A 21,556-nucleotide genomic window follows, 5' to 3' on the forward strand; every position below is an offset into this window, starting at 1 on the left:
TTTTCATTATGTGGTTACTGTTCCTTCCTCATGTTGGTTACTGTTCCTTTCTCACACAATATGAATTTTTCAAATCAGGCTGATAAATCTTGAATTATCACATTTTAACGATTAAGTTCATTTACTTAATATAATATTAATACAAAAATACTAGCCCTCTAAATATTCTCTATTTAACTCCCACTAATTTAGTTCATGTTTCCTAGCATATTCCAAATTATTTTTAGCAATGTTATTATTTCCTTCTTTAGATTGTCAACAGTTTTTTTTTTTAATTTACTGAAGTTTTTTTTTTAAGTATTGAATGTTCTTGAATGATACAAATGTTCTTCGTATATACTTTTGTACTCATGTTGGTATGTAATATTATTTAGCAGGTTCCAGATGAGCAAAAAAGTTTGTACTCTGAGCCCGTTCCCATGATAAACACAATGGAACAACAGGTTTTTCAGCCACCTCAAATGCCAATACCTCAGAAGTCTGGTCGACCACAGGCAAGTTTTTCTGTTGTTTTATTTTTATTTAAAATAGTAATCCTATTTAAAACTTTTCTTCAACAAAAATTTTCATTTTATTTTTACAGTTTCAACCTGAGGTTTCTGAAAATATTTATCATCAAGGCTTTGCACCACCTCCATCAATGCCTTCAGGTATATACTTTTAAAGTAATAATTATTCCTTTTTTTAAATAGTTTACCACGAATGTAAACCAGAAGGTGATAATTAGGGTAGTGTTTGGTAAAAAAACAAAACAATATTAATCAAACACAATATAATTTACATAAAAATTTTTTTTTCTGTAATGTATTCTGACATTTATGCCACATAATAGTTTAATGAGTTGAGTATTTGTAGCATTAAATGGTCACCTATCAGCTAGACATTAATACCATCGAACTACTGACCTCAACTTATCTCCAGGATGGGCTTGAAAGGTTCTTACATGGTGTTACGGCGGGTAGGGGTTCAAAAGGAACCTTTACTAGCCCAACGGTGAAAAGAAAAGAAATGAATAGCCAAATTTAGTTATTGTTGTATTTTTAAATAAGTGGACATAATAAAAGGAATACAAAATATGGAAAAATATACAAAGTAGAAAAAAAAAAGAACAAAGTAAACTTAAAACTATTACAAAAATTAAATGAATTGAACAAAAGAGAGAGAAAAAAGTCTTATATCAGCGGTGATTGATGGGGCCCCGGTTGTTGTTGTCCTGAGTGGATGTTCTCGTGGAGATAGATCGACGTACCTCCGGAATCAATCATATGTTCATGTAATCAATTTGTGGACCATATGTTGGCCACAACACATGATTAATACAAGACTGAGCCAGCTTTGAATTCGATAAAATATCCATTCCAATAAAACGCCTTTCAAGGAGATTGTAATTAATTGAATAGGCAGGGTAGTGTTGTAACATTTAGTAAAAGCTTGGATAGGTCATGGTTTTTTAGCTATCGGCCAATTTAAAAAAAATAAAAATTGACTGTTCTTTGAAAAATAACTCAAGTTGTTATAGTACTAAATAACAGTATTATATAGTATTACAACAGCTTTGGCTCTTTTTAAAATACTTTGTTATTTCTAAATATTTCATTTCTCTGTTAATAAAATGTTATTTTCTCATATATGTATATATAGTTGACCGTAAAGATTTAAATATAAGTAGATGGTCAGGGTTGCAGATAAAAAAGAACAAATAGTTTAAAACTATTTTAATGTCCGACGTTTCGCCCCACTTTGCAGGGCTTCATCAGGACTAAAAAGATACAAAAAAAACCCTGAGAATATTACTACAATAAGGTAATTTAAACTATAAAAAAAGTTTAAGTTATAAACTTTTTATAAAAAAAAAAAGTTTTAAGTTATTTTCTCATGTTTCCTACACCATTTGTATAAAGTTAAAATAAATTGTAGATGTATTCTTTCACTAGTTGATTAACTATAAATTAGTTATTGGGAATTACTTGCTAATGGATTAATTTGCTAGTCTGTAACAGCTATACAAATCAATTTTTAATTTATTATCCTGGAATTAACAACTTTAAAAGATTAGATGGGATGCATCTAATCAGGAATACATTCTGATTTTAGTTTTTTCATACAAATTGCCATTTTTATTTTATTTTCCAAAATTTATGGTTAAAAAAAAAATGGATAATTTCTGTTATATTAGGAAACATATAAAAATCTGTTCCATGGAGAAGCCTATATTTATCCTTTTGTTATTTAATTTATTTGTTTTATTATATTTTAGGTTATAAAACAGGACATGGAGTAAATAGTGAAGTGCCAGGTCCGATTGAAATAACTAGTGGTAGTGGTCCAGACCAGCAGTGGGGGGAACAAGGTAGAGTACACTCTGCAGTTATCCAGCCTACTGAAGCACCTCAATCTCAACGAAACAGTTTTTTTAAAACAACCGAAGAACAGTTAAAGGTACAGATACATGTTTCATCTATAAACGATTAAAATTAATCTACGACCCTAATTGTTTATTTGTGAATTTGGTTTATTGTTTTCAGTTGTTAAGTTTTAAACTGTTCTCTAACTCTGGAAAGAGTGCATATTTTGACAGGTTCCTTCTTTTGAAATAATTATATTTAATAATATTAATAATTTCAACATAAATTAAATTGATTCCTTTTTATCCTTTTTTTAATTTTTATTATTATTATTTTGTGCGTATCCAAAAAAAATCCCATAAAATTTTACCACAAAATATTCTTACAGGGAGGTGTAGCACTTATAATTTGCGTGAGAAAAATTAAATCTTTCATGAAATCAAGTCCAAAAATTCCTAATTTTTTATTTCTATGATAATTTGTATTCAAGGCTTTTAAAGGATGCTAAATCCGAGATTTTGACAACTTATTATTGAGGAGAATTGTTAGCAGACCTTGTATTAACTTCAATTATTTATTGAATGTTTATATTTAATGTGAATCTCTACACCACAATTTTGTAAATTTCTTATAATGCAATTTATGGTAAGAGTGGTAAAGGATAATGCCCTGAAAATTAAATGTTAAGTGTTATATGTCCAACTTACACTTTAAAAGACACCCCTTGGGTTAAGCACGTGTAACTAGCAGTTGTTTTGTAAATGAAACCATCTGAAAATTCTAATGACACTTTAGGTATTATTAATAGTTTTACCTCATTTTAGTTGCTTTGAGTAGATCCCAGTCATCAACTTCTAATTGCTCAAGAAATAAACTAAATCTATCAGTCTTTTTTTATTGAAGATTAGACAGTGTTAGAGTCTAACATTATAAAATAAAATAAAATATAAGCAGATGAAATGAAAAAAAAAATTGACATGAACAGAACATGACACAAGAGATTACAAATATACAATTAGTTTTTTCAACATTACACTGAATTGTGGAATAAAATATGATACACATTCTTCATGCTTTATGTTTTAAAATTTCAAACAACCATAGAGAAATACACCAGTAACTTACTGAAGCATAAACTAAATACACACTGAACTAGTTGGTATTTTTGGAAACACTCAGCTACCTTCGGAATTTGAAGTTGCTTGTGACTGGTCAGATGTAATAACAGCTGATTCCTCAATGGAGGAGCGCTTGTGAAGTATTACCGTCTTTACCTAGATTGATCATATTTTGATAATATATTAATTACAATGTAAACAGTAAAAGCAAATGCAATTTGTACAATAAAAAAAATTATACTAACATATTTCATTTCCTCTGGATGAAGTTCTAGTTCCAGTAAGTGTAAAGAAGTATTTAGATTTATTATATTTATTTTAATTTTACTTGGATGATTTGCGCATGATTCATTTCTATGTGTTTATTGTTAAAATCTTATCAATCTGTATGTGCTTTAAATGTCTGCAGGATATATTTCTTGTTTTGGAAATATTTTTAGTTAAGTTAATAAAAATTATATTTTTATTCTTATTAGTCATAAATTAATAGTTATATAATTGCAAAATAACCATGCTTACCAGTGTTTTGGGGGAGCATGCTTGAGTCAAAAGTGGTGAAGTTCTGATTCGGCTTTTGAGGGTTACTTTTTTATTAATTTTTTTCTTAATTGTGTAGTATTGCATTCTGACTTATAAATTCAGGCTTTAGTAATAGAGATAAGAGAGCAAAGTCTCACTATATTATTTTTATTTTGTGGTGGACCAATCTTGTCCTTTCTCCTCTGATTATTGGTTATTCGGATTTCGAAAATATGTATTACAAATGTTATTCACAAATAGTTAACAAATATTTTTATTAGTCAGTTTTTTTAACATATCTCCAAAATTTGATATTATATATTTAATTTTTATAAGAATTTAACCAAATTTTGTGTATGTAAGCAAAATTATAAATTAAATAAGTTATTAAATAATTATTTGTTTTAATTAACCATGGGAATGAATATAAACCCCTTTAGTGCTGAACAATGATATATCGTTGTTCATAGTATTTACTTGAAGTGCCATCAAGGATGTATTATTACATAGTGTTGGTATCTTACTATTTGTCTTGTAAGAGAATGCTATCACAATAAATTTATAACATGTTATAAATGATTCAATTTCATTCCAGAACAACTGAAAAAAAAAATGTACAAATCATTACACAATGACTTATCATTTAAATTAATTATTTATTATATCAGTAAATAAAAATTAATTAAAATTTTTTTCACAATCATTACATGATGAAGTATAGAAAATAAAAATTGAAATTGGTGGATAGTAACATCAATAGGTAATCATTTTGAAGATCGTCAGAGGATGCAACCTGTCGTTTTGATGAAAATTTGAAAATAAATCGACCAGTTAGTTTTAGAGAAGAGCCACAGATGAATTATTTTATTTAATTTTTTGATTCAATGTAGCTGTAAATGATAACCCCAGATTTTGAAGGGAGTGAAAATTCTTTTTGGATTATTGCCTATGATATCTTTGTTGTCTTGTGAGCCAACCAAATTAACCTGGTTTTATTTGCATACACATTACAGTCTTAGTCAGCACTAAAAGGGTTAATTAAAAAAAGTAAAATTTAAATCTAAAATATTAATAAATTTGTGTTCTTAAAATCTAAGAGGATTTATTTTCAAATACTCTCATTATTCATTATAAATTAAGTTTTAGTAATATATATTAAATATTTTGACTGACATATAAAATATGTTTATTAAGTTAATAAATTCGAGTAATTTCCAAGTCTGTTATTTTCTTCTAGTTAGATTCATTTAAACCTCAGTAGGAAGAGAAAACAAAATAGGAGGATATATTTATCTATAAAGTTAATTTTATGTAAACATATATGGGTGTATGTGTGTGAATGATAGACTAGTTGTTGATTAAAACTAAATTTAGAAACCATAGTTTTGTGGACTAGAGTAATTAGAAATTAAATTCTTTTATTACAGTATGAAATAGAATTTGGATTATGTTAATTTAATTCTATATTTTTAGCAACTATTGCTTTTAATGATATTTTTTATTTAATATTTTAATTTTTGTAGGAAATAATACTGAAATTTTTATTTATTAACAAGATTGGCACTCGTTTTCTCAATTTTATTTAAAATAAAGAATTTCGAAGAATTTAAATTTTTAACTACTTGTCAATATGTATGCCTTGCCTGTCCAATCTGTTAGTGAATTATAATATACTTGCACAGATTTCAGTGATACCTTACTTTAGAGGATATGTGTTTTCTTTTTTTTATCAATTTTATCTCACGTGTTTTTTTATTAAACTCTATTAATCTTCTTAATTTGACTGTCTTTAAAAATATTTTTGTTCATTTTAAGTAATTAATAATTAATGTGTGCATTGAACAGTTCTAACAAATAGTTTTTTTTTTCACATTTGTTAATTAGAAATAATATTTTTTAATATTTATTTCATGCTTTCGATCAGGCTGTTGATGATAGTAAACCGACGATGAAAGTTGTAAGTATACCAATGGGTAATTCCCTTCCTCCTTGTTGCAGTTGTGACTTATCTATCAAACCTATTGGGGAGCAATTCATCAAGACTCGAATCGTTACTCCCACTGCCTCATCTTTCGTTTCGCCAAATCCAAATAAATTAAACCGGTTTTTGTGTAGTGATTATTGTTCTTCTCATAGTTCTTCTAATTTGATAAAACTTTCATCACATTTTCATAACCAAAGAATTAATAAACCTGAAATAGTGTTTGGTGGAACTTTTCCAATAGATAAACCAATAGGAAAGTTGGACAGATCTCAGTTTCAGTCTCATAGGCCGCAAAGCGATTTATGATTTTTTAATTAGTTGTTAATAATATTGTAAACTTTTTATGATAGTTTTAGCTAATGTTTAATAAATGAAAAAGTTTCTTTTTATTCATCTACTATTCCTTGTTGATCCTCACCATGAAGTTCTAGATTTTTAAAGTTTATTAACCAAGGTAATATTTATTTATCATTAAACTAAAACTTTAGTAGTTGGTCGGTATTAGTTATAATTGTATATTGTTTTGTTCACTTATCTCTTTATAAGTATGGTTTGGCTTTCTTGATTATTTCTGTAAAGGTTCTTCTAATGATAAAAAAAAAAAGAAGAAGAAGGAACTCTTATTAATACCTGGAGACTGGACTTATATGTTTTTTTATAACATCCTTAACCAAAACTCAGTGTAAAACAATAACCATCACTCCACGGCTTAGGAAATTGTTAGGTTCAGGCTTGTCTATCATTTTTAATTTCTCTCTGGTATATTCCTTTGTTAGAAATTTTTTATTATCATAACTGTAAATAGGCGCAAAAATGTTCCAGTTTATTTCTAAATGAAATTTATACTATTGTTGGTGGCAGCAATAGTTCATTCATTTTCATAATAATAGTTTTGAAAAATTATAAGTATTATCACATTTATCGAAATATGATTGTGCAAATTGTAAGTTAATACTTCTATGCATTTTTGAAAAGAATAAGTTTATTTGTATGTACATATGTCAAGTTATTTTATTTCATATAAGTCCGGTCTTTAGTAATTGCTATATCTTTTGCCAGTGCTCCGCAACCTATTCTTATAAATTATTCTCTGTATTGCTTTGCGCAACTACAGTCAAAATAGAAAATGATAAATTTAATTTATTCAGTACTCTATTTCGTACTTTTAACATGGCTCTTACACTTATCACTTATATTAAAGTAATATTATTTACATCTGAAAGGTCGGGGAATAAATCAGGTAATTTTTTTTTTTTAATTCATTATTGGTATCAATGGATCTATGAGGATTTTCAGGGAGTTAAAATGCTAAGCAATATATTCGATGCAATTAATCCAATTTTTTTTAAATTTTAACTTAATGGGAGAATTCAGATTTTCATTCCAAATCTATTATTCTAATAACTAAATTTAAAAACAAAATTAACTTTACCTGTTATTTTCTCTGACACTTTATATATTAAACCAATATTATTTACATTACATAGTTGATGTAACACTTGTGTTTTATCTATCAGTAGTTTTTGGCAGTACTCTGCTCAGTTTTTAACAAGACATTTTCAAGTCCGAGTTCTTGGTAAAAGCCCTTTGGCCATGATATTTAACACTTTTAAAAAAAAGCTAGTGGTAACAAAACTTATGCTAAGTTATTTGTATAAAATGGAAGCCTCATCGTAAATCCTAAAATAGTTCACCATCATTCAGAAAACACACAATAGGAACTTTGTAGAATGCCATTTTCAGTCCTCTGTCATTTTTAAATGTTAAAGATTCAATGCAGGTTTGAAAATGTAGTGCTTCTGTAAAATTGTCTGCAATACATGCTGAAGGATTCTGAATTTGGCCCTATTGCCTCATATTAATTGAATTGAAGTGTTGGAACATCTGTTCAACAATTTTTAATGTTGTTATACATAACCTGATGTTTTCAGTCATCAGATAAATTCCTTTGTGATATTGATGACAAGAACTGGTAGACATGAAGTAATTGCATAAATATATAGATGTAATTAGTTCTGTGTTTGTAGCTTGGTTTTGTTTGATTTGTTTCTGTTGCCAGGCAGTTATGTTGGATGGCAAATTTCATTTCCTATGTCAGTGTTACATATATTATAGTTATGTCTCCAATTCATTATTTTCATCAGTGAGTAGCGGTGGTGTTCTTTTCTGAGGTTTATAGTTTTACTTTGTAACTCAGAATTCATATAGCTGTTACACTTGCCATTGTACAATTGAAGCGTATTGGTTACGGAGCACTGTTCTGTATTAACAATTTACATCAGTGATAACCAATCTCACAGTCACCCTCTTCAAATTCTATATTAATTTCTCAAAAATCATTACTCCTTTTTGATGGAGACAAGGTGATCTTTATTTAGCAAGTAGTTAATTTTAACCCCTCATAAAAAGATGTTGTTTATTGATGATGTTGATCAATGAATGCCAAGCTGTATTTATTTATTTTTATAGCTGTTTTATTAATTTATTTTTTTGCTCTGAAATATTGAGTTGCTTAATTAGAGTTTATATGCTTAGAAGTTTAAAAGTTCATGTTAATGACCAATGTGAATAAAGAACATTTTTATAAACATAGGATTCGAATTATGTGCTGTATTTTATTTTTATTTGTAGCTGAATGAAGTGGGTGGTGATAAGAAAAAAGACACTAAAGGACCAGAAAGCAAGACAAAAAATGAAGAACAAAGTAGTGGTTGGTTTGGAGGAATTTGGGAAAAAATTGCTATGCGTCCCAAGAATCAAATGAGATTGCCTGATGACAGTAATCCCTCAGTAAGTTATTTTTTAATAAGAAATTATTATAAATTTTCTCAATGATGATTGGCTATGGCATTGTTTTAGATAATTTGGGATGAGCAGAAGAAGAAATGGGTCAATCTGGATGGTGAAAGTGAAAGTGGTGGAAGTGTTAAACCTCCGCCAAAAGTCACTGAATACGTTCCACCTCAGAATTCTAATAAATATAAGATTCAGAAGGGCAAATGTAAGTTCATTTAATGTTAATTCAGTTATTTTCGACTAACTAATTATAATAATGTAATACATTAAAATATTGAAAACCTTTAATTGTATTTTTTTTATATAAATGGAGTCATCAGCATTTAAGTTTTTTATCTTAAATATAACTTTTGATTGGATCCTATTACAATATTCTCTCAATTACATACCTGTAGTAGTTTTTTATACCGCTACATGACATACTATTTCAAAAAATGTTCCTTTGCACTTCTGGAAAAAGATGAAAAGCTCTATTGAACTTAGTTTTAATAATATCAGTGAGTTCTTTAAAGTAGTATTAAATGGGAGAAAATCATATGAATAGGAATGTTTTATGAATGAATGATTCATTGATGAATGTTCTATTCAACAAGTCATAGTGGAATCAAAGTTTTTATTTCTATTGTTCAAATAGAAACTCCTATCTAAAAGCATTCCATTTTGTGAACATATATTCAAAATAAAGTTTCTACTTAAAAATAAAATATTTAGCTAACAAAGCTACGATTATTGTTGGCACTCATATTGTGAATTTGTTTTACAATACGAAGAAGTCTTAATAATTAATATATTTTATTTTTTTTTTATTTTTATAGTAATGAAGTCAAATTATGTGGATGTGATGGGCAACAATGATAAAAATGAAACATTACCTCCTGCAAACTTGGTTCCTAGCGTTCCAACTGTCATGAAAACGAACTATTTCATTCCTCCACCAGGTAATTGATTTTATCATTATATTATACTATTTATTTATTTTGATATTTTCTGATAGTGTATGCGCTTAAGAGCAAAGCTTCTCATTCACATTTAGAAAGGCTATCATATCGTAGTGTAATATATTTTAAACAATTTTTAGACAAAAAAAAGATATTTTAGGAATGGAACTTTATCAAATACTTTTGCTACCCATCACAGAGATAATACTTAAAATTCTTTTTCTTTTTTTTTTTTTTTTTTTTGTAATATGAAACTGTTTTGTTATGTACAATGTGTATTCAAGATGAGTATGTTAAAAAAAAATAATTTGAAGGAAGAACATTTTAATTGGTCATATTAGAGAAAGCTGAAAAGAGATTGTTTCCTGTTACACGTTCGTTAATTATTGAGCATCCTATAATTATCATTGTTTTCTTATTAATCAAATATTAAAAAAACAAATTTTGTTCTTGTTATTTTTCATTATTTAAACAGGGCTCTCAGTAGTCCAGAATATCTGATAATCATTTTGATTTCAAGATTGGATCTTATGTACTGCATAAAATTAAACAGAATGTTGAGTATGTAGACCTCTGTCAAAAAACTTTCCCCACTTCACAGAACAAAATATTAGAATTACTTTTATGCCATTTTTACTACAGTTATCTTCAATAAAAATTTACCATATTATTATTTATATCCATATGAGGTGTTCGATTGACAAAATTTGATTAAGTATATTTTTGTCAAAAAGAAGATGATTTTTTTAATTTTTTTTTTTTTTATTAACTATTCATGGCTCACAACTCAAGAAAAAAAAATTAACAGCTACCGAAGTCACTGAGACTTTTAAAATTTACTTTAAAAAATTCACTCAGAAGAAATAAAGTATACATTTCCGCTTTCTTTTGTATTGTTTTCATAGATCTATTTTACTTCTAAAAATGTAAGTCTCTTCATGTAAAATATTTACATCTGTTAAGAATAAAAGGATTTTGTTTAAAAAAAAAAATTATGATCATATTTGTCCTGAAAACTTTAGAAAATTGATTTAATCAGAAAGTCAACTGAATGGGTCATATGTACCATTTTACTAACAAATATGCACTTATTTTCAGTTGAGGGAAATGAAAATGCACCCATAGATTTCATATCTCCAGCTCCTGCTGGTCCTATCCTGCCTGATTCTTCTGATAACAGCAAGCAACAGGTAATGCATTTAATGAAGGTACTATTGTTGGGTATGAAATTTTTACTATTGCTTTATGAAAAGCTTATGGGATTAATGCTTATGCCAGATATTACAGTTCATTTGACTTACTTTTTAAAGAGTAAAACTGTAGTAAAAGGAAAACATGTGAATGATTGATTTCTACTGCCCTGTAAATATATATATATATATATATTTCTGTTCAGCTGCATGAGATTTGATAAATCTTGTGTTTTTTAGAAAGCTGAATATAAAATCTGCCCTTTTTTTTTTTTTTTTTTTTTTATTATGTACTGTTTATTTGAAAAATGGATAAAGTTAAATGAAGGTGAAATCTTGTTTTAAATAAACAATGTTGATTAATAACTTTAAAGCAGTTAATTAAAAAAATAATAAAATTTATTAGATAAAAAACTATAAAAGAGTGCCGTAATGGTGGAGATATGTGGATTGTAGATATAAAGAGAAGTTGGTTGGGGGTGTGGTAAGAAAGAAAATTCACAATAAGGGTTAAGATATTTTGAATGTGTGTTAATAGTGACCTTTTCCTCAATCACTATTGATAAGAATCCACAAGGCTTTCCGACAGTACAAACTCATAAATGAGCGGTTGAAAAAAAAATTCTCTTAACCTCTATTGGGATGTCATACAGAGTATTTTTTTTAATCCCTAACTTGCCATTTCTAGCATAAGGAGTTGTTATCATACAGGATACCAACCTATTCTAATCAGGAGGTCAAGTTTTCATTCTTCAGTCTTGGTGCCATCAGGAAATAAAAGTCAACCTGCTCAGGTCGGATTCATACTGGTCCCTTAGCAACTCGAGGTTTTTTCTAGTATTTTATTCATGAACCAGCCAATAGATAAAATAGTTTATTTTACGATTTTAAATTCTCCTCATTTATAAATCCATCACTAGATAACTGTTTTCTTATATTTTATTATAATGCTTTATTACTCCCACCAAAATAATTGTTTTGTTTTTTTATTTGAAATTTGAGGGGGCTTACACATAATCTAGTACTGGCCTAGTAACATTTTGTAAATTCTTCTTGACTAGACTCTTTATATTTTCATCATCTTACTTATATTGAATAATAGTGTTTATCCTATTCATGTTATAATTTTGACTAAGATGAATTAGCCTTATGGAAGTTCATTTATATTTTCTTTTATTCTTGTCTTCATTACAGGGGTTACTGGTACTGGTACTGGTAATAGTGGGGGGAACAAGTCCGGCAAGTAGGCCTATTGGTCCTTTTTGCCATCCCCAAGATGAATGGAATGACTCTTTATATTTCTTATTCCTCTATATCGAACCTTTTCGTCTTTCTAATGAAATTCAAAAGGGACTCCCAATCTATAGAGGAAGGACTCCACATATCTTAAGATATCTTTTAAGTTTGCAGTGACCTGTCAGGACTCATATTAATAATCAGAGTTCGTTTTTGTTAAGGCCTAGCAGCCACTTAGTTTTGGAAGTAGAGGGTTTAGTTATTAAAATCTTGGCCTGTCTCAGCCCTATACAGTCCCTCCACTCCTTACCGGCTTTCTTCCATGTCCAATCAAGAACTACTTTTCTCTGATGTCTTTTAGAGATGCCTAGGAATGGTTCTGGTCCTATAGGAGAGTGCTCAGCCCCGTTTCTAGCCAGCTGATCAGCTTTTTCATTACCTATGATTCCCTTATGTCCTGGGACCCACACAAGCTGAAGCTTCTTTAAGCGTACTAGTGATTCAGGCTTGTTCAGACTCTTTTACCAAATTAGAGGTGACTGTAGGTGACTCCAAGGCTTGAAGGGCAGATAGACTATCTGAAAAGATGGTGATGCCAGTCCTTTCACAGCTAATGACTTCAGGGCATAAAGCTGCTGACAAGATGGCAAACACCTCTGTCTGAAAGACAGCCGAGTGTTTGCCAAGTGGGAAGCTTAGTTCTATGCCTAATTCTTCGATGTAAACCCCTGCTCCTATTAGTCCTGTCGAATTCATTCTCGAACCGTCAGTGAAACAAGGCAGATAATCCCATTACCCAATCCTCTAACTTTGGGTTTAAGTAGCTAATCTTAGTATCTAAAATGGGTGTTTTATCTAGAAGTGGTGAGCGGTATTGTAGTATTGGTAACTCACTTTCTACCACTTTAGCTTTTGTCACGTGACCATTAGCTTCTCCTGTCTCTGTCCACTGTCTATTTGCTCTCATTCTTAGATAAGTTAATACCGCTTCCCCCTTAATCAATAAGTGGAGTGGTACTAGGGAAACCAGAATTTCCAATGCCTTAGTAGGTGTTGCGCGAAATACCCCAGTTATGCCAATACACGCCATCCTTTGGATCTTACTGGCCATTTGCACATGGGAAGCCCTTTGCAGTATGTATGTAATGTAGTACAGACATGGTGTACTGAAATGAAGCTTTCAGTAAACCCATCAAAGACAGAGTTGATTCTATTTACCAGGAAGCGGAAATTGGGTATATTTCAAACCCCGATTTTCTTTGCCAATCAACTTCAAATAAGCCAAAAGGTCAATTACCTCGGAATTAGTTTTGATGCAAAACTAAGAATGAGAGAAAATAGACAGTGGACAGAGACAGGAGAAGCTACTGGTCATACGACAAAAGCTAAAGTGGTGGAAAGTGAGTTACCAATACTACAATACCTACTGGGTATGTACATGAGTGGGGTGTTGGCGTTGATGACCGGTGGGTTTTACGCCTTAACTTCTTAATAAACAAACAAACAATACTACAATACCGCTCACCACTTCTAGATAAAACACCCATTTTAGATACTAAGATTAGCTACTTAAACCCAAAGTTAGAGGATTGGGTACAGGGATTATCTGCCTTGTTTCACTGACGGTTCGAGAATGGATTCGACAGGACTAATTTACATTGAAGAATTAGGCATAGAACTAAGCTTCCCACTTGGCAAACACTCTAGCTGTCTTTCAGACAGAGGTGTTTGCCATCTTGTCAGCAGCTTTATGCCCTGAAGTATTATTAGCTGTGAAAGGACTGGCATCACCATCTTTTCAGATAGTCTGTCTGCCCTTAAATGAGACAAAGTCTCCTTCAAAGAGGTCCACTTCCCATCTGGTTTCCTTAATGCACCTAGTGGTTGTTGACCATTGCTTCCTAATAGCTTCATTAAACAAGAGGCTTCCGGCGTGCTTTCTATGTTGCTACAAAACTTGCGCCAGCCATCTCGTTTATGTCTTCTTAATTCTCTTTTATACTTACTGGAGGCAGCCTGGTATACATTCCAGTCCGTCTCTAACTTTGTTTTATAAGCTTTATTATAGGCTTCCCTTGTGTCTTTTTGTAGTTTAGTCAATTCAGTTGACCACCATCTGACTTTTTTACTAGGCTCCCTTTTCAATGGACAAGCCTCCTCGTAGGCTGATATAACCATTCTTTCAAGTAGGCTAGATTCAATGTCTAGCATTCCACCGCATAGTGGTGAAAGGTGAGTCACCTTCCAGCCTCTCTCTGAAGAGACCCCAGTCTGTATTTCTCGGGTTTCTCTTCATTGTGAGTAGAGGTTTCTCAGCTATAATCTTAAATGAGATCAACCTATGGTCAGACAGTGTTATGTCTGAGGTGACCCTCCAGTCTTTACAAAGGCTTTTAATCCTGCTTGAGGCCAGCGTAATATCTAAAACTCGCCCATAGCTCTTGTAACAAAGGTTGTTTCGCCTCCTCTGTTAAGTATTTCTAAGTCTGTTGAGGCTAAAAATTCCAGCAAGGCTTCGCCCTGCTCATTGGTATCTGTGCTTCCCCACAGTAGGTGGTGACCATTAATATCTCCGCCAATTAAGAGTGGTAAATCTACCTCTCTAGCATACCGGAGAAGTCTTTCTAAGTATTGGTAGGATGGATCTAAGCTATGAGGGACATAAACAGATCCTACTAACAATTTAATCTTATTAATACCAACCTTGATATTTAGTACCATAGTGGTGGTGTCTTTGGAATTGAGCTGAGGGAGAGGCAGCATCTGAAGGTCCTTGGAGACCCAGATGCAAGTCCTCGGGTTGTCTTCACATGGGGTTGGGTGGATTATCCTTCTGCCTATACCCTCTAATCCTCTAATAGTCCCTCTATAACAGTAAGGTTCTTGGATTAATACGAGGGTCGATTTGACCCCCGAAAGTGACTTGGCTAATTCTGCAGTAACTGACTTATTGTGTTGAACATTAATTTGTCTTACCTTGATCATTGATGTGGCAGTTGAGGAGGAATATAGGAAAGGCTAGCACCTATTGGTGCTTACCCTTCCTTTGCACCTCCTGAGGGGGGGTGGCTTCTCTTTGTTGAATAGACCGGTGCTCTCCATATGGTCAGTCAGACCAACTCGTATCTCAGCCGCCAGTCATTAGCTTCCAGCCAGGCGATCGTGTTACTAGGCACCATGAATATTGCTCTAAGGTGGTCTGGATCGCCTTCCGCACCCATAATCTGCCACTGATCAGTGCCTACCAGGTCCTCGTTCTGGTACTCGAGAAGCTGGACCAATCTGCCAGGTTCGATCACCTCGGCTCCTAACCCAATAACAATTCTAGTGGGCCATGGAGCCTCGGCGGACCGCCTCACCACAAACCTTCGGTCTGTGGGAGGTACCCATTCGAGAAGCCAGTCTCTTGTCTCCTCATTAGAGCATGTGAGGAGAAACCTCACCTGGCACTAGGTGTCCGGTGGGGATATAATCCCCTTTAAGTAGCCAGACCTACTTTCCCTCCGGGGCGGCTACCTAGGAAAGGTGATCCAGGGGTTGCAAAAGTTAAATAAGATTTAATTATGGATCCCTGTTCTAAAAGTTCATATACTCTCCTCCAATTTACAGTTAACGGCTTAAGATTATATATTTATAGTTAAGACACTTTTTTATATAGTTATAATATATAAATATTATTTTAACAATCCATGGATAGAGCCTATAAAATATTATTTATAACTAACAATTAATAAATAATGATGGTTAAGATAAACTTCTGGTGGCTGGTGACAGTGGTTGAAAGTGGTTCTGAAATACATACAATAAGGCTTAAAACGCTTAACCTATTAATCAATATCACATCTAGAAGGTGTTCGACTCATAGTTTACAGTGAAAAAGTTAAGTATTGTCATTTTTTGTATTACAAATGTTGTTGCTTTGTTTAATTATATGGTCCAGGCATGTATATTATGTATCCACCACTAACCCTTAACATTTTACGTTGTATAAGATGATGACAGTAGATATATATGCGATAAATTATGATAATCATATTAATTTTATGATATTAAAAAAATTATTATTTCTATAATATTCTTTTTTTTTCATGGTTTGTACTATTAATCTTCTATTTTACACAAATAATGATAAATATCAGTTTAACAGATTAGCTCAGGGGTGGGGTCTTACAAAGATAAAAATCTGGTGTAGCGTAGGCATCACACAACTTTTACTTATCACCATACCTATGTCCCCAAATTTTGTGTAGACTGATGACCTTTTGTTGGAGTTATTGCCAGTTTTGCGATTTTGAAAAAAAAAAAATCTTAAGACTAGTGAAAGCAAAAAGTGTGAACAAAATATTTATAATTTTATTTTATAAAAATTCGTATTTTATGATTTCTCAAGGTGGGAATAATGAATATATTTATTTTATTCCTGCCAAGAATACAATATTTAACAAAATATAGCAAAGCCGTAGTGTAATTGGGATAGATCGGGTGGTTTCGGCTTTTCCTGTTAAAATTAGATATTTATATTTCTCCTTTATTTACTTATGAAATTCTTTAATATTTTTTACTTATCCATTATTTTTTATTGCTAAGAATTAAAAATAACAAAATTAAAGGTATTGTAATTTGTCATTTAAGCTGTCAGACTGTTTCAATAGGGATAAGACCTAGCTGATATTAAATTCTACATTGACATGGCAACTGCAGTCAAAAATAGTTTGAGTCCTTTTGGAGATTATTGAAAAATCGATTCTATGAAGTGACACAGTCAGTTGATTTAACTGAAAATGCTGTCACATCCCAGGTTTATGCCTGCCTTAAATGTGTAATTTCAGTCTCGGAAAACCTATTGTTTCTGAGCTGGGCTGTTCACAGACAATTTTTTGGACTCAGGGGATCTCAAACATGTATTTCCCTTGAAAACTTGAATTCGAAATTCTGCACGATCACAATACTTTCCCGTACTATATATTCCATCCAATCCAAAAGTAAAAATGTTTAATGGAATAAATCGATATCATTGGCAAGGCCCACTGAAATTAGCTGCTTCAATTTTGTTTGTCAACCAAACCTCATTCCTCAGCATAACTCCGTTTCACATCGGGTATAAAAGGCTCTTGAGAGAGAGCAAAAAGGCTCAAACTACAGTGCACCTTCAGAATTAAAAAGAAGGAGAATATCATTTAAAAATCCTTGATTAGCTTGGAGGCAGAGAGTGGATAAGCTCACTATAATATATTTCCTGAGAAGTTGACTTTTATAAGAACAAAATAATCATTCCATTCTAGAAAATATGGAAAGGAGGACTCCAATTTGAATATGGAACCCTCTCGGTATATATACTTATGATTGGGTTAATGCAAAAGTGGGGGCAGGATTATTTGTGTTAAAAAGGCAGAAGAACCTTCGATATAGGATTATACCCAACAGTCTTCCAAAACAAAAACGCTTATATTAGAAAAAGCTATGAATACTTAAAGAAAAATAATTTAAGTAATTTCAGATAGCCAGGTGGTACTAAAGGCTACATATTCCTATACAATCATATCGTGGTAGGTTTGGAATAGCCTTAATATCATAAAGCATTTATCTAGGAGTAATTAACACCTTAACGTGGATCCTGGAATATGGAAGGAATGAAGTAGCTGATGTCTTAACTGCAGAGGGCTCAAAAATAATGTCAATTTGTCCTGAATCATACTAGCAGTATATCTACTGGTCAAACCAGCAAAGAAATTGACCCCTGAAAACAAGGAAGAAGGTAACATACTGGACTTCAGAAACTACTATAAAACAATCAAAACTTTTCATCAATTTGTCAAAGGAAAAGGCTAAATTTTACTGAGAAATTTTACTTGGCAAAGAACAAGTCAATAACAATAACAGTTGTCCTCACTCACTACTGTTCGCTAAAAAGTTATCTCAAGTTAATGAAACTGGTAAAAGATTTCATCTACCGTATGTGCCTAGAAAATGCTGATAATATTCTGGGTGAATGTGAAGCCTTGGCATTCGACCTTATTTTATTATATTTAAATTATACTATTTATAGTGAATCCACCAAATTTTTAATTACTTCTTATCATAGAAATCATTACTGATAATTATTGGCATTCATCAAGAGGATTTTTAAAAAAGATATATAGAACATAAAGGTATGGAACATTTACCTCGTTTAAACTTGTAACCGTTTATAATGTATGATTGAAATTATTGATTAGTGCTAAATCATTATCATATGTATTTTTCTTTGCACCTGCCATTAGTGTTCACCTACGATGCTTTTACACCAATATATGTCAAATAGCACCTAAAAAATCACAATAACTAATTAATGACTTATATTTTCTTTTCACCTTCATCAACTGTCACTAATCTGTTTTTCTATTTTTATACAATTGCTGCACTGCACACGAATATATAGCCTTATATATGATGCTCCCAAATAATGGATTGACTCCATCTCTCATTCACCTTCTCGGCAAAATCTGACTGTCAATCAATTTCTTGGGGATTTTGTGGCATGAATTTAGTTCCATTTTAAGGTCTTATCAAAGTTAGTAATGTATAATTACTAAATAATAAAGTTTTAACTGCTTTGATTTTATGTTGGTTTTAGCGGCAGTTTCTTTGTCAAGCAGGATTATAAATTTAATACCAAGTTTTATTCATACATTCTCGGGCACTTAATAAAACAACTGATATTAATTATTAAAATTAATATTATTGAAGGTGGTATTTTAAAAGCTATTTTTTTTTTTTAATGACCTCACTTTATTGGGACAAAACGGTCTGGCATGAGATCCCTGTTCAGCTAAGTCACTCTATAGGTTTAATAAAGCTATCTTAAAATTTACATGTCATATTATTACCATGACAGTTTCTGTTGTTTTTGCACTTTTTATTTATTTTATATGAATATTTTATTTTTTTATTGTTATTTTTTTTTTAATTTTATAAACAATATTGAGGTATGATATGTGTTATTTAGATAAATATTTTATTTTAAGGTCTTCTTTGTGCTTGAATTTTATTTAAGATTTTACTTTATTTTTGCTTTTTACTGACAGAAGAGACCATTTGTTAAAGATCTGGTTGGTTATCTTTCAACTGTCTAATTCATAAATATCATTGCTACCTTCAGTTAGATAAGTAAATGAGGTTTTAATTTTCTACAAAAAAAACTACTCTGAGCCCTTCAAGAATATTTTATAGTTCAAAATATTGAACCCAGTTCTACGGGTTGAAGCCTTCTTTAAAATTCTATTTTCTATCACGTTGACATCAATGGCCCATTTTCTTCACACTTATCAGCCATCTGCCCAAGTAGTGCCTGAATCAGACATTATTCTTCTTGCTCTCATGTATGTCCCATCAATCCAGTTCTGCAGTTACTTACAGTTTTTAGGTGGTATTATTACCTTCAATGTGCATTATTTTGATAATTTTCTTAACCCACCTTCATCATCAAATTTCTGGGAGCTGATTTGAATGTTAGCATATCATATAAAACCTCTTTCCAGTTTAGACACATTATGCAGTTCCACTGTTTCAAACCGTTAATTATCACTGAATCTAGAATAACTCATCCACTAATTACTCTCCTCAGTATCCTTATTTTCTTAATGGATTTATTTCTTCGAAGAACAAGGGTTTTGCTATTGTTCTTGAAGTTTCCTAGTTGCTTTTTTAAGAATATAATTGATGACTTGTCATATTCTTGCCACATGATGTAAATTTGTTAGTGAAACAGTTTTGAAAAAATCATTTTAAATTTTTTATACAGTTCTTATTACATAATATTATAGGAAAATATATTAAAATTAGTCAAACCAACACAATAAATAGCTTTATTGTTGCTGGCTATCACATTTGTTCCCCAAGCTATTTAATTGTTCCTATTATTTTTTCCCCAGTCTGTGAAATATCTTTTCTTCCTAAATCCGGTTCAGGAATTGTGAAGCCATTTCTAAGAATTGAAGTATGAGTTGTATCGTTATATTACTTCCTCCACCATTATTGACTTCTTTCTGATGTAATATTTTAGACTGCTACTGATTGTTTTTCAATGTTAGCAATCCTCTGCTTTAGATTTGTTTAGAAGGTTCTTACACTTATTCTAACATGACATTACCATTTGCATTATATGTTAGTTTACTCTTATTGGTCACCTACTTTTCACATTTATTTTATTTCATTTTTTAAATTAAACTACCATCTATTGGAAATATATTGTTCATGCAGATTTTTTGTTATATATCACAGATTTAGAATTGATGATTATGGATTTAGTTTTTAATCTTTGTTTATTTATCCTGAAGATATGTTCCATCCATTGATGCAGAAGGTATATTTCGTACATTTATCTAGGTTTATTCTATCCATTCATAATTGCACTCTATAAACTGTAAATGAAATGGGAAGTTTTTAATATTTTTATTTAAAATTTAACCAATATGAGATCAATAGTAAAAAATGTATGCCAATATCTTCCTCAATATTGTATTATTTGTCTGTACGTTTTATTTTTACGAACATGTCATAAAAAGAATTAAATTGATAGTATGTAGTCGGTGTGGTTTGTGGTGGTATAGCATTGCTTGTGTTGCGCATGCGCTTTTAGCTCTCAAGATGCAGTTCTGTGAGCTCTTTGTCGAGGGAGGTTCAGTATTACATGGCTCCAGGTCAAGCTCATTTCCAGCACCGGGTAAGTACCTTACTGATATACTTAATTATTTAATGAAACATTGTATCATTATTTCTTTCTTTCTTTTTACTTTGTTAAATTTACAATTTTCTAAAATATTTTTTCTTATTTATTTTATTTACTAATTAAGCTGTTTATTATAAGTTTCTTAATAATGAATAACACAAGGTGTAATGTTTTAAAATTAGTTCGTTCTTATTACAATACCAGTTTTTGTTATTATAAAAACTTTCCTAGCATCCTATATGCAAACATGATGACATAGTAACAGAACTAAGTTGGGTTAGACTCTCTTGGCCATCGTCTCAACAGCTAGTGGAGATAGTGAAGGTTAGCAGTTACCTTAAGGGTTGTGTTTGGAGATTAGAATGGAATATTAATCTGTTATCAGGAATTGGTATGAACATCACCTTTTATAATTTTTTCAAAAATTATGTAATTGGCACTGTGGCATTAGGAATGTCAAAGTTATTGTGAAATGTGTCATTGGAAATACAAAAAGAAAGATCCACTAGTTATAAATCAATAGTAGTTCATATTTTAATGGCTGAATCCATTGAACATTAGTTTTTGCTATATTTGCTTGTATTAATTAAACTGGAGTGCTATAAATACTTATTCAAAAATCTATTTAACAATTACTGAACAGTTGGGTTTTTTTTTTAACATTTATCATATTTGTATTCATATATGAATACAAGTATATATTCTTAAATGTTGTATTATTAA

At 30.9% G+C, this 21,556-nt stretch overlaps 1 protein-coding gene across 1 annotated transcript in view; it reads left to right on the top strand.

Moving 5' to 3' along the window:
• The window catches only part of Sec16 (Secretory 16), a gene marked incomplete at its 5' end in the record, with an annotated part of 44,549 nt that overhangs the window by 18,737 nt on the left and 4,256 nt on the right, over nucleotides 1-21,556 (top strand). The window contains 9 exon segments of the mRNA XM_067051453.1: nucleotides 378-494; nucleotides 584-650; nucleotides 2,258-2,439; nucleotides 5,907-5,939; nucleotides 8,598-8,756; nucleotides 8,826-8,967; nucleotides 9,578-9,700; nucleotides 10,799-10,890; nucleotides 20,744-20,827. Of these exon segments, the coding sequence (XP_066907554.1) occupies nucleotides 378-494; nucleotides 584-650; nucleotides 2,258-2,439; nucleotides 5,907-5,939; nucleotides 8,598-8,756; nucleotides 8,826-8,967; nucleotides 9,578-9,700; nucleotides 10,799-10,890; nucleotides 20,744-20,827 (999 nt within the window).

Source organism: Halyomorpha halys, unplaced genomic scaffold, assembly GCF_000696795.3.
Source record: "Halyomorpha halys isolate HHAL.00 unplaced genomic scaffold, Hhal_1.1 Scaffold968.1, whole genome shotgun sequence".
Lineage (NCBI taxonomy): Eukaryota > Metazoa > Arthropoda > Insecta > Hemiptera > Pentatomidae > Halyomorpha > Halyomorpha halys.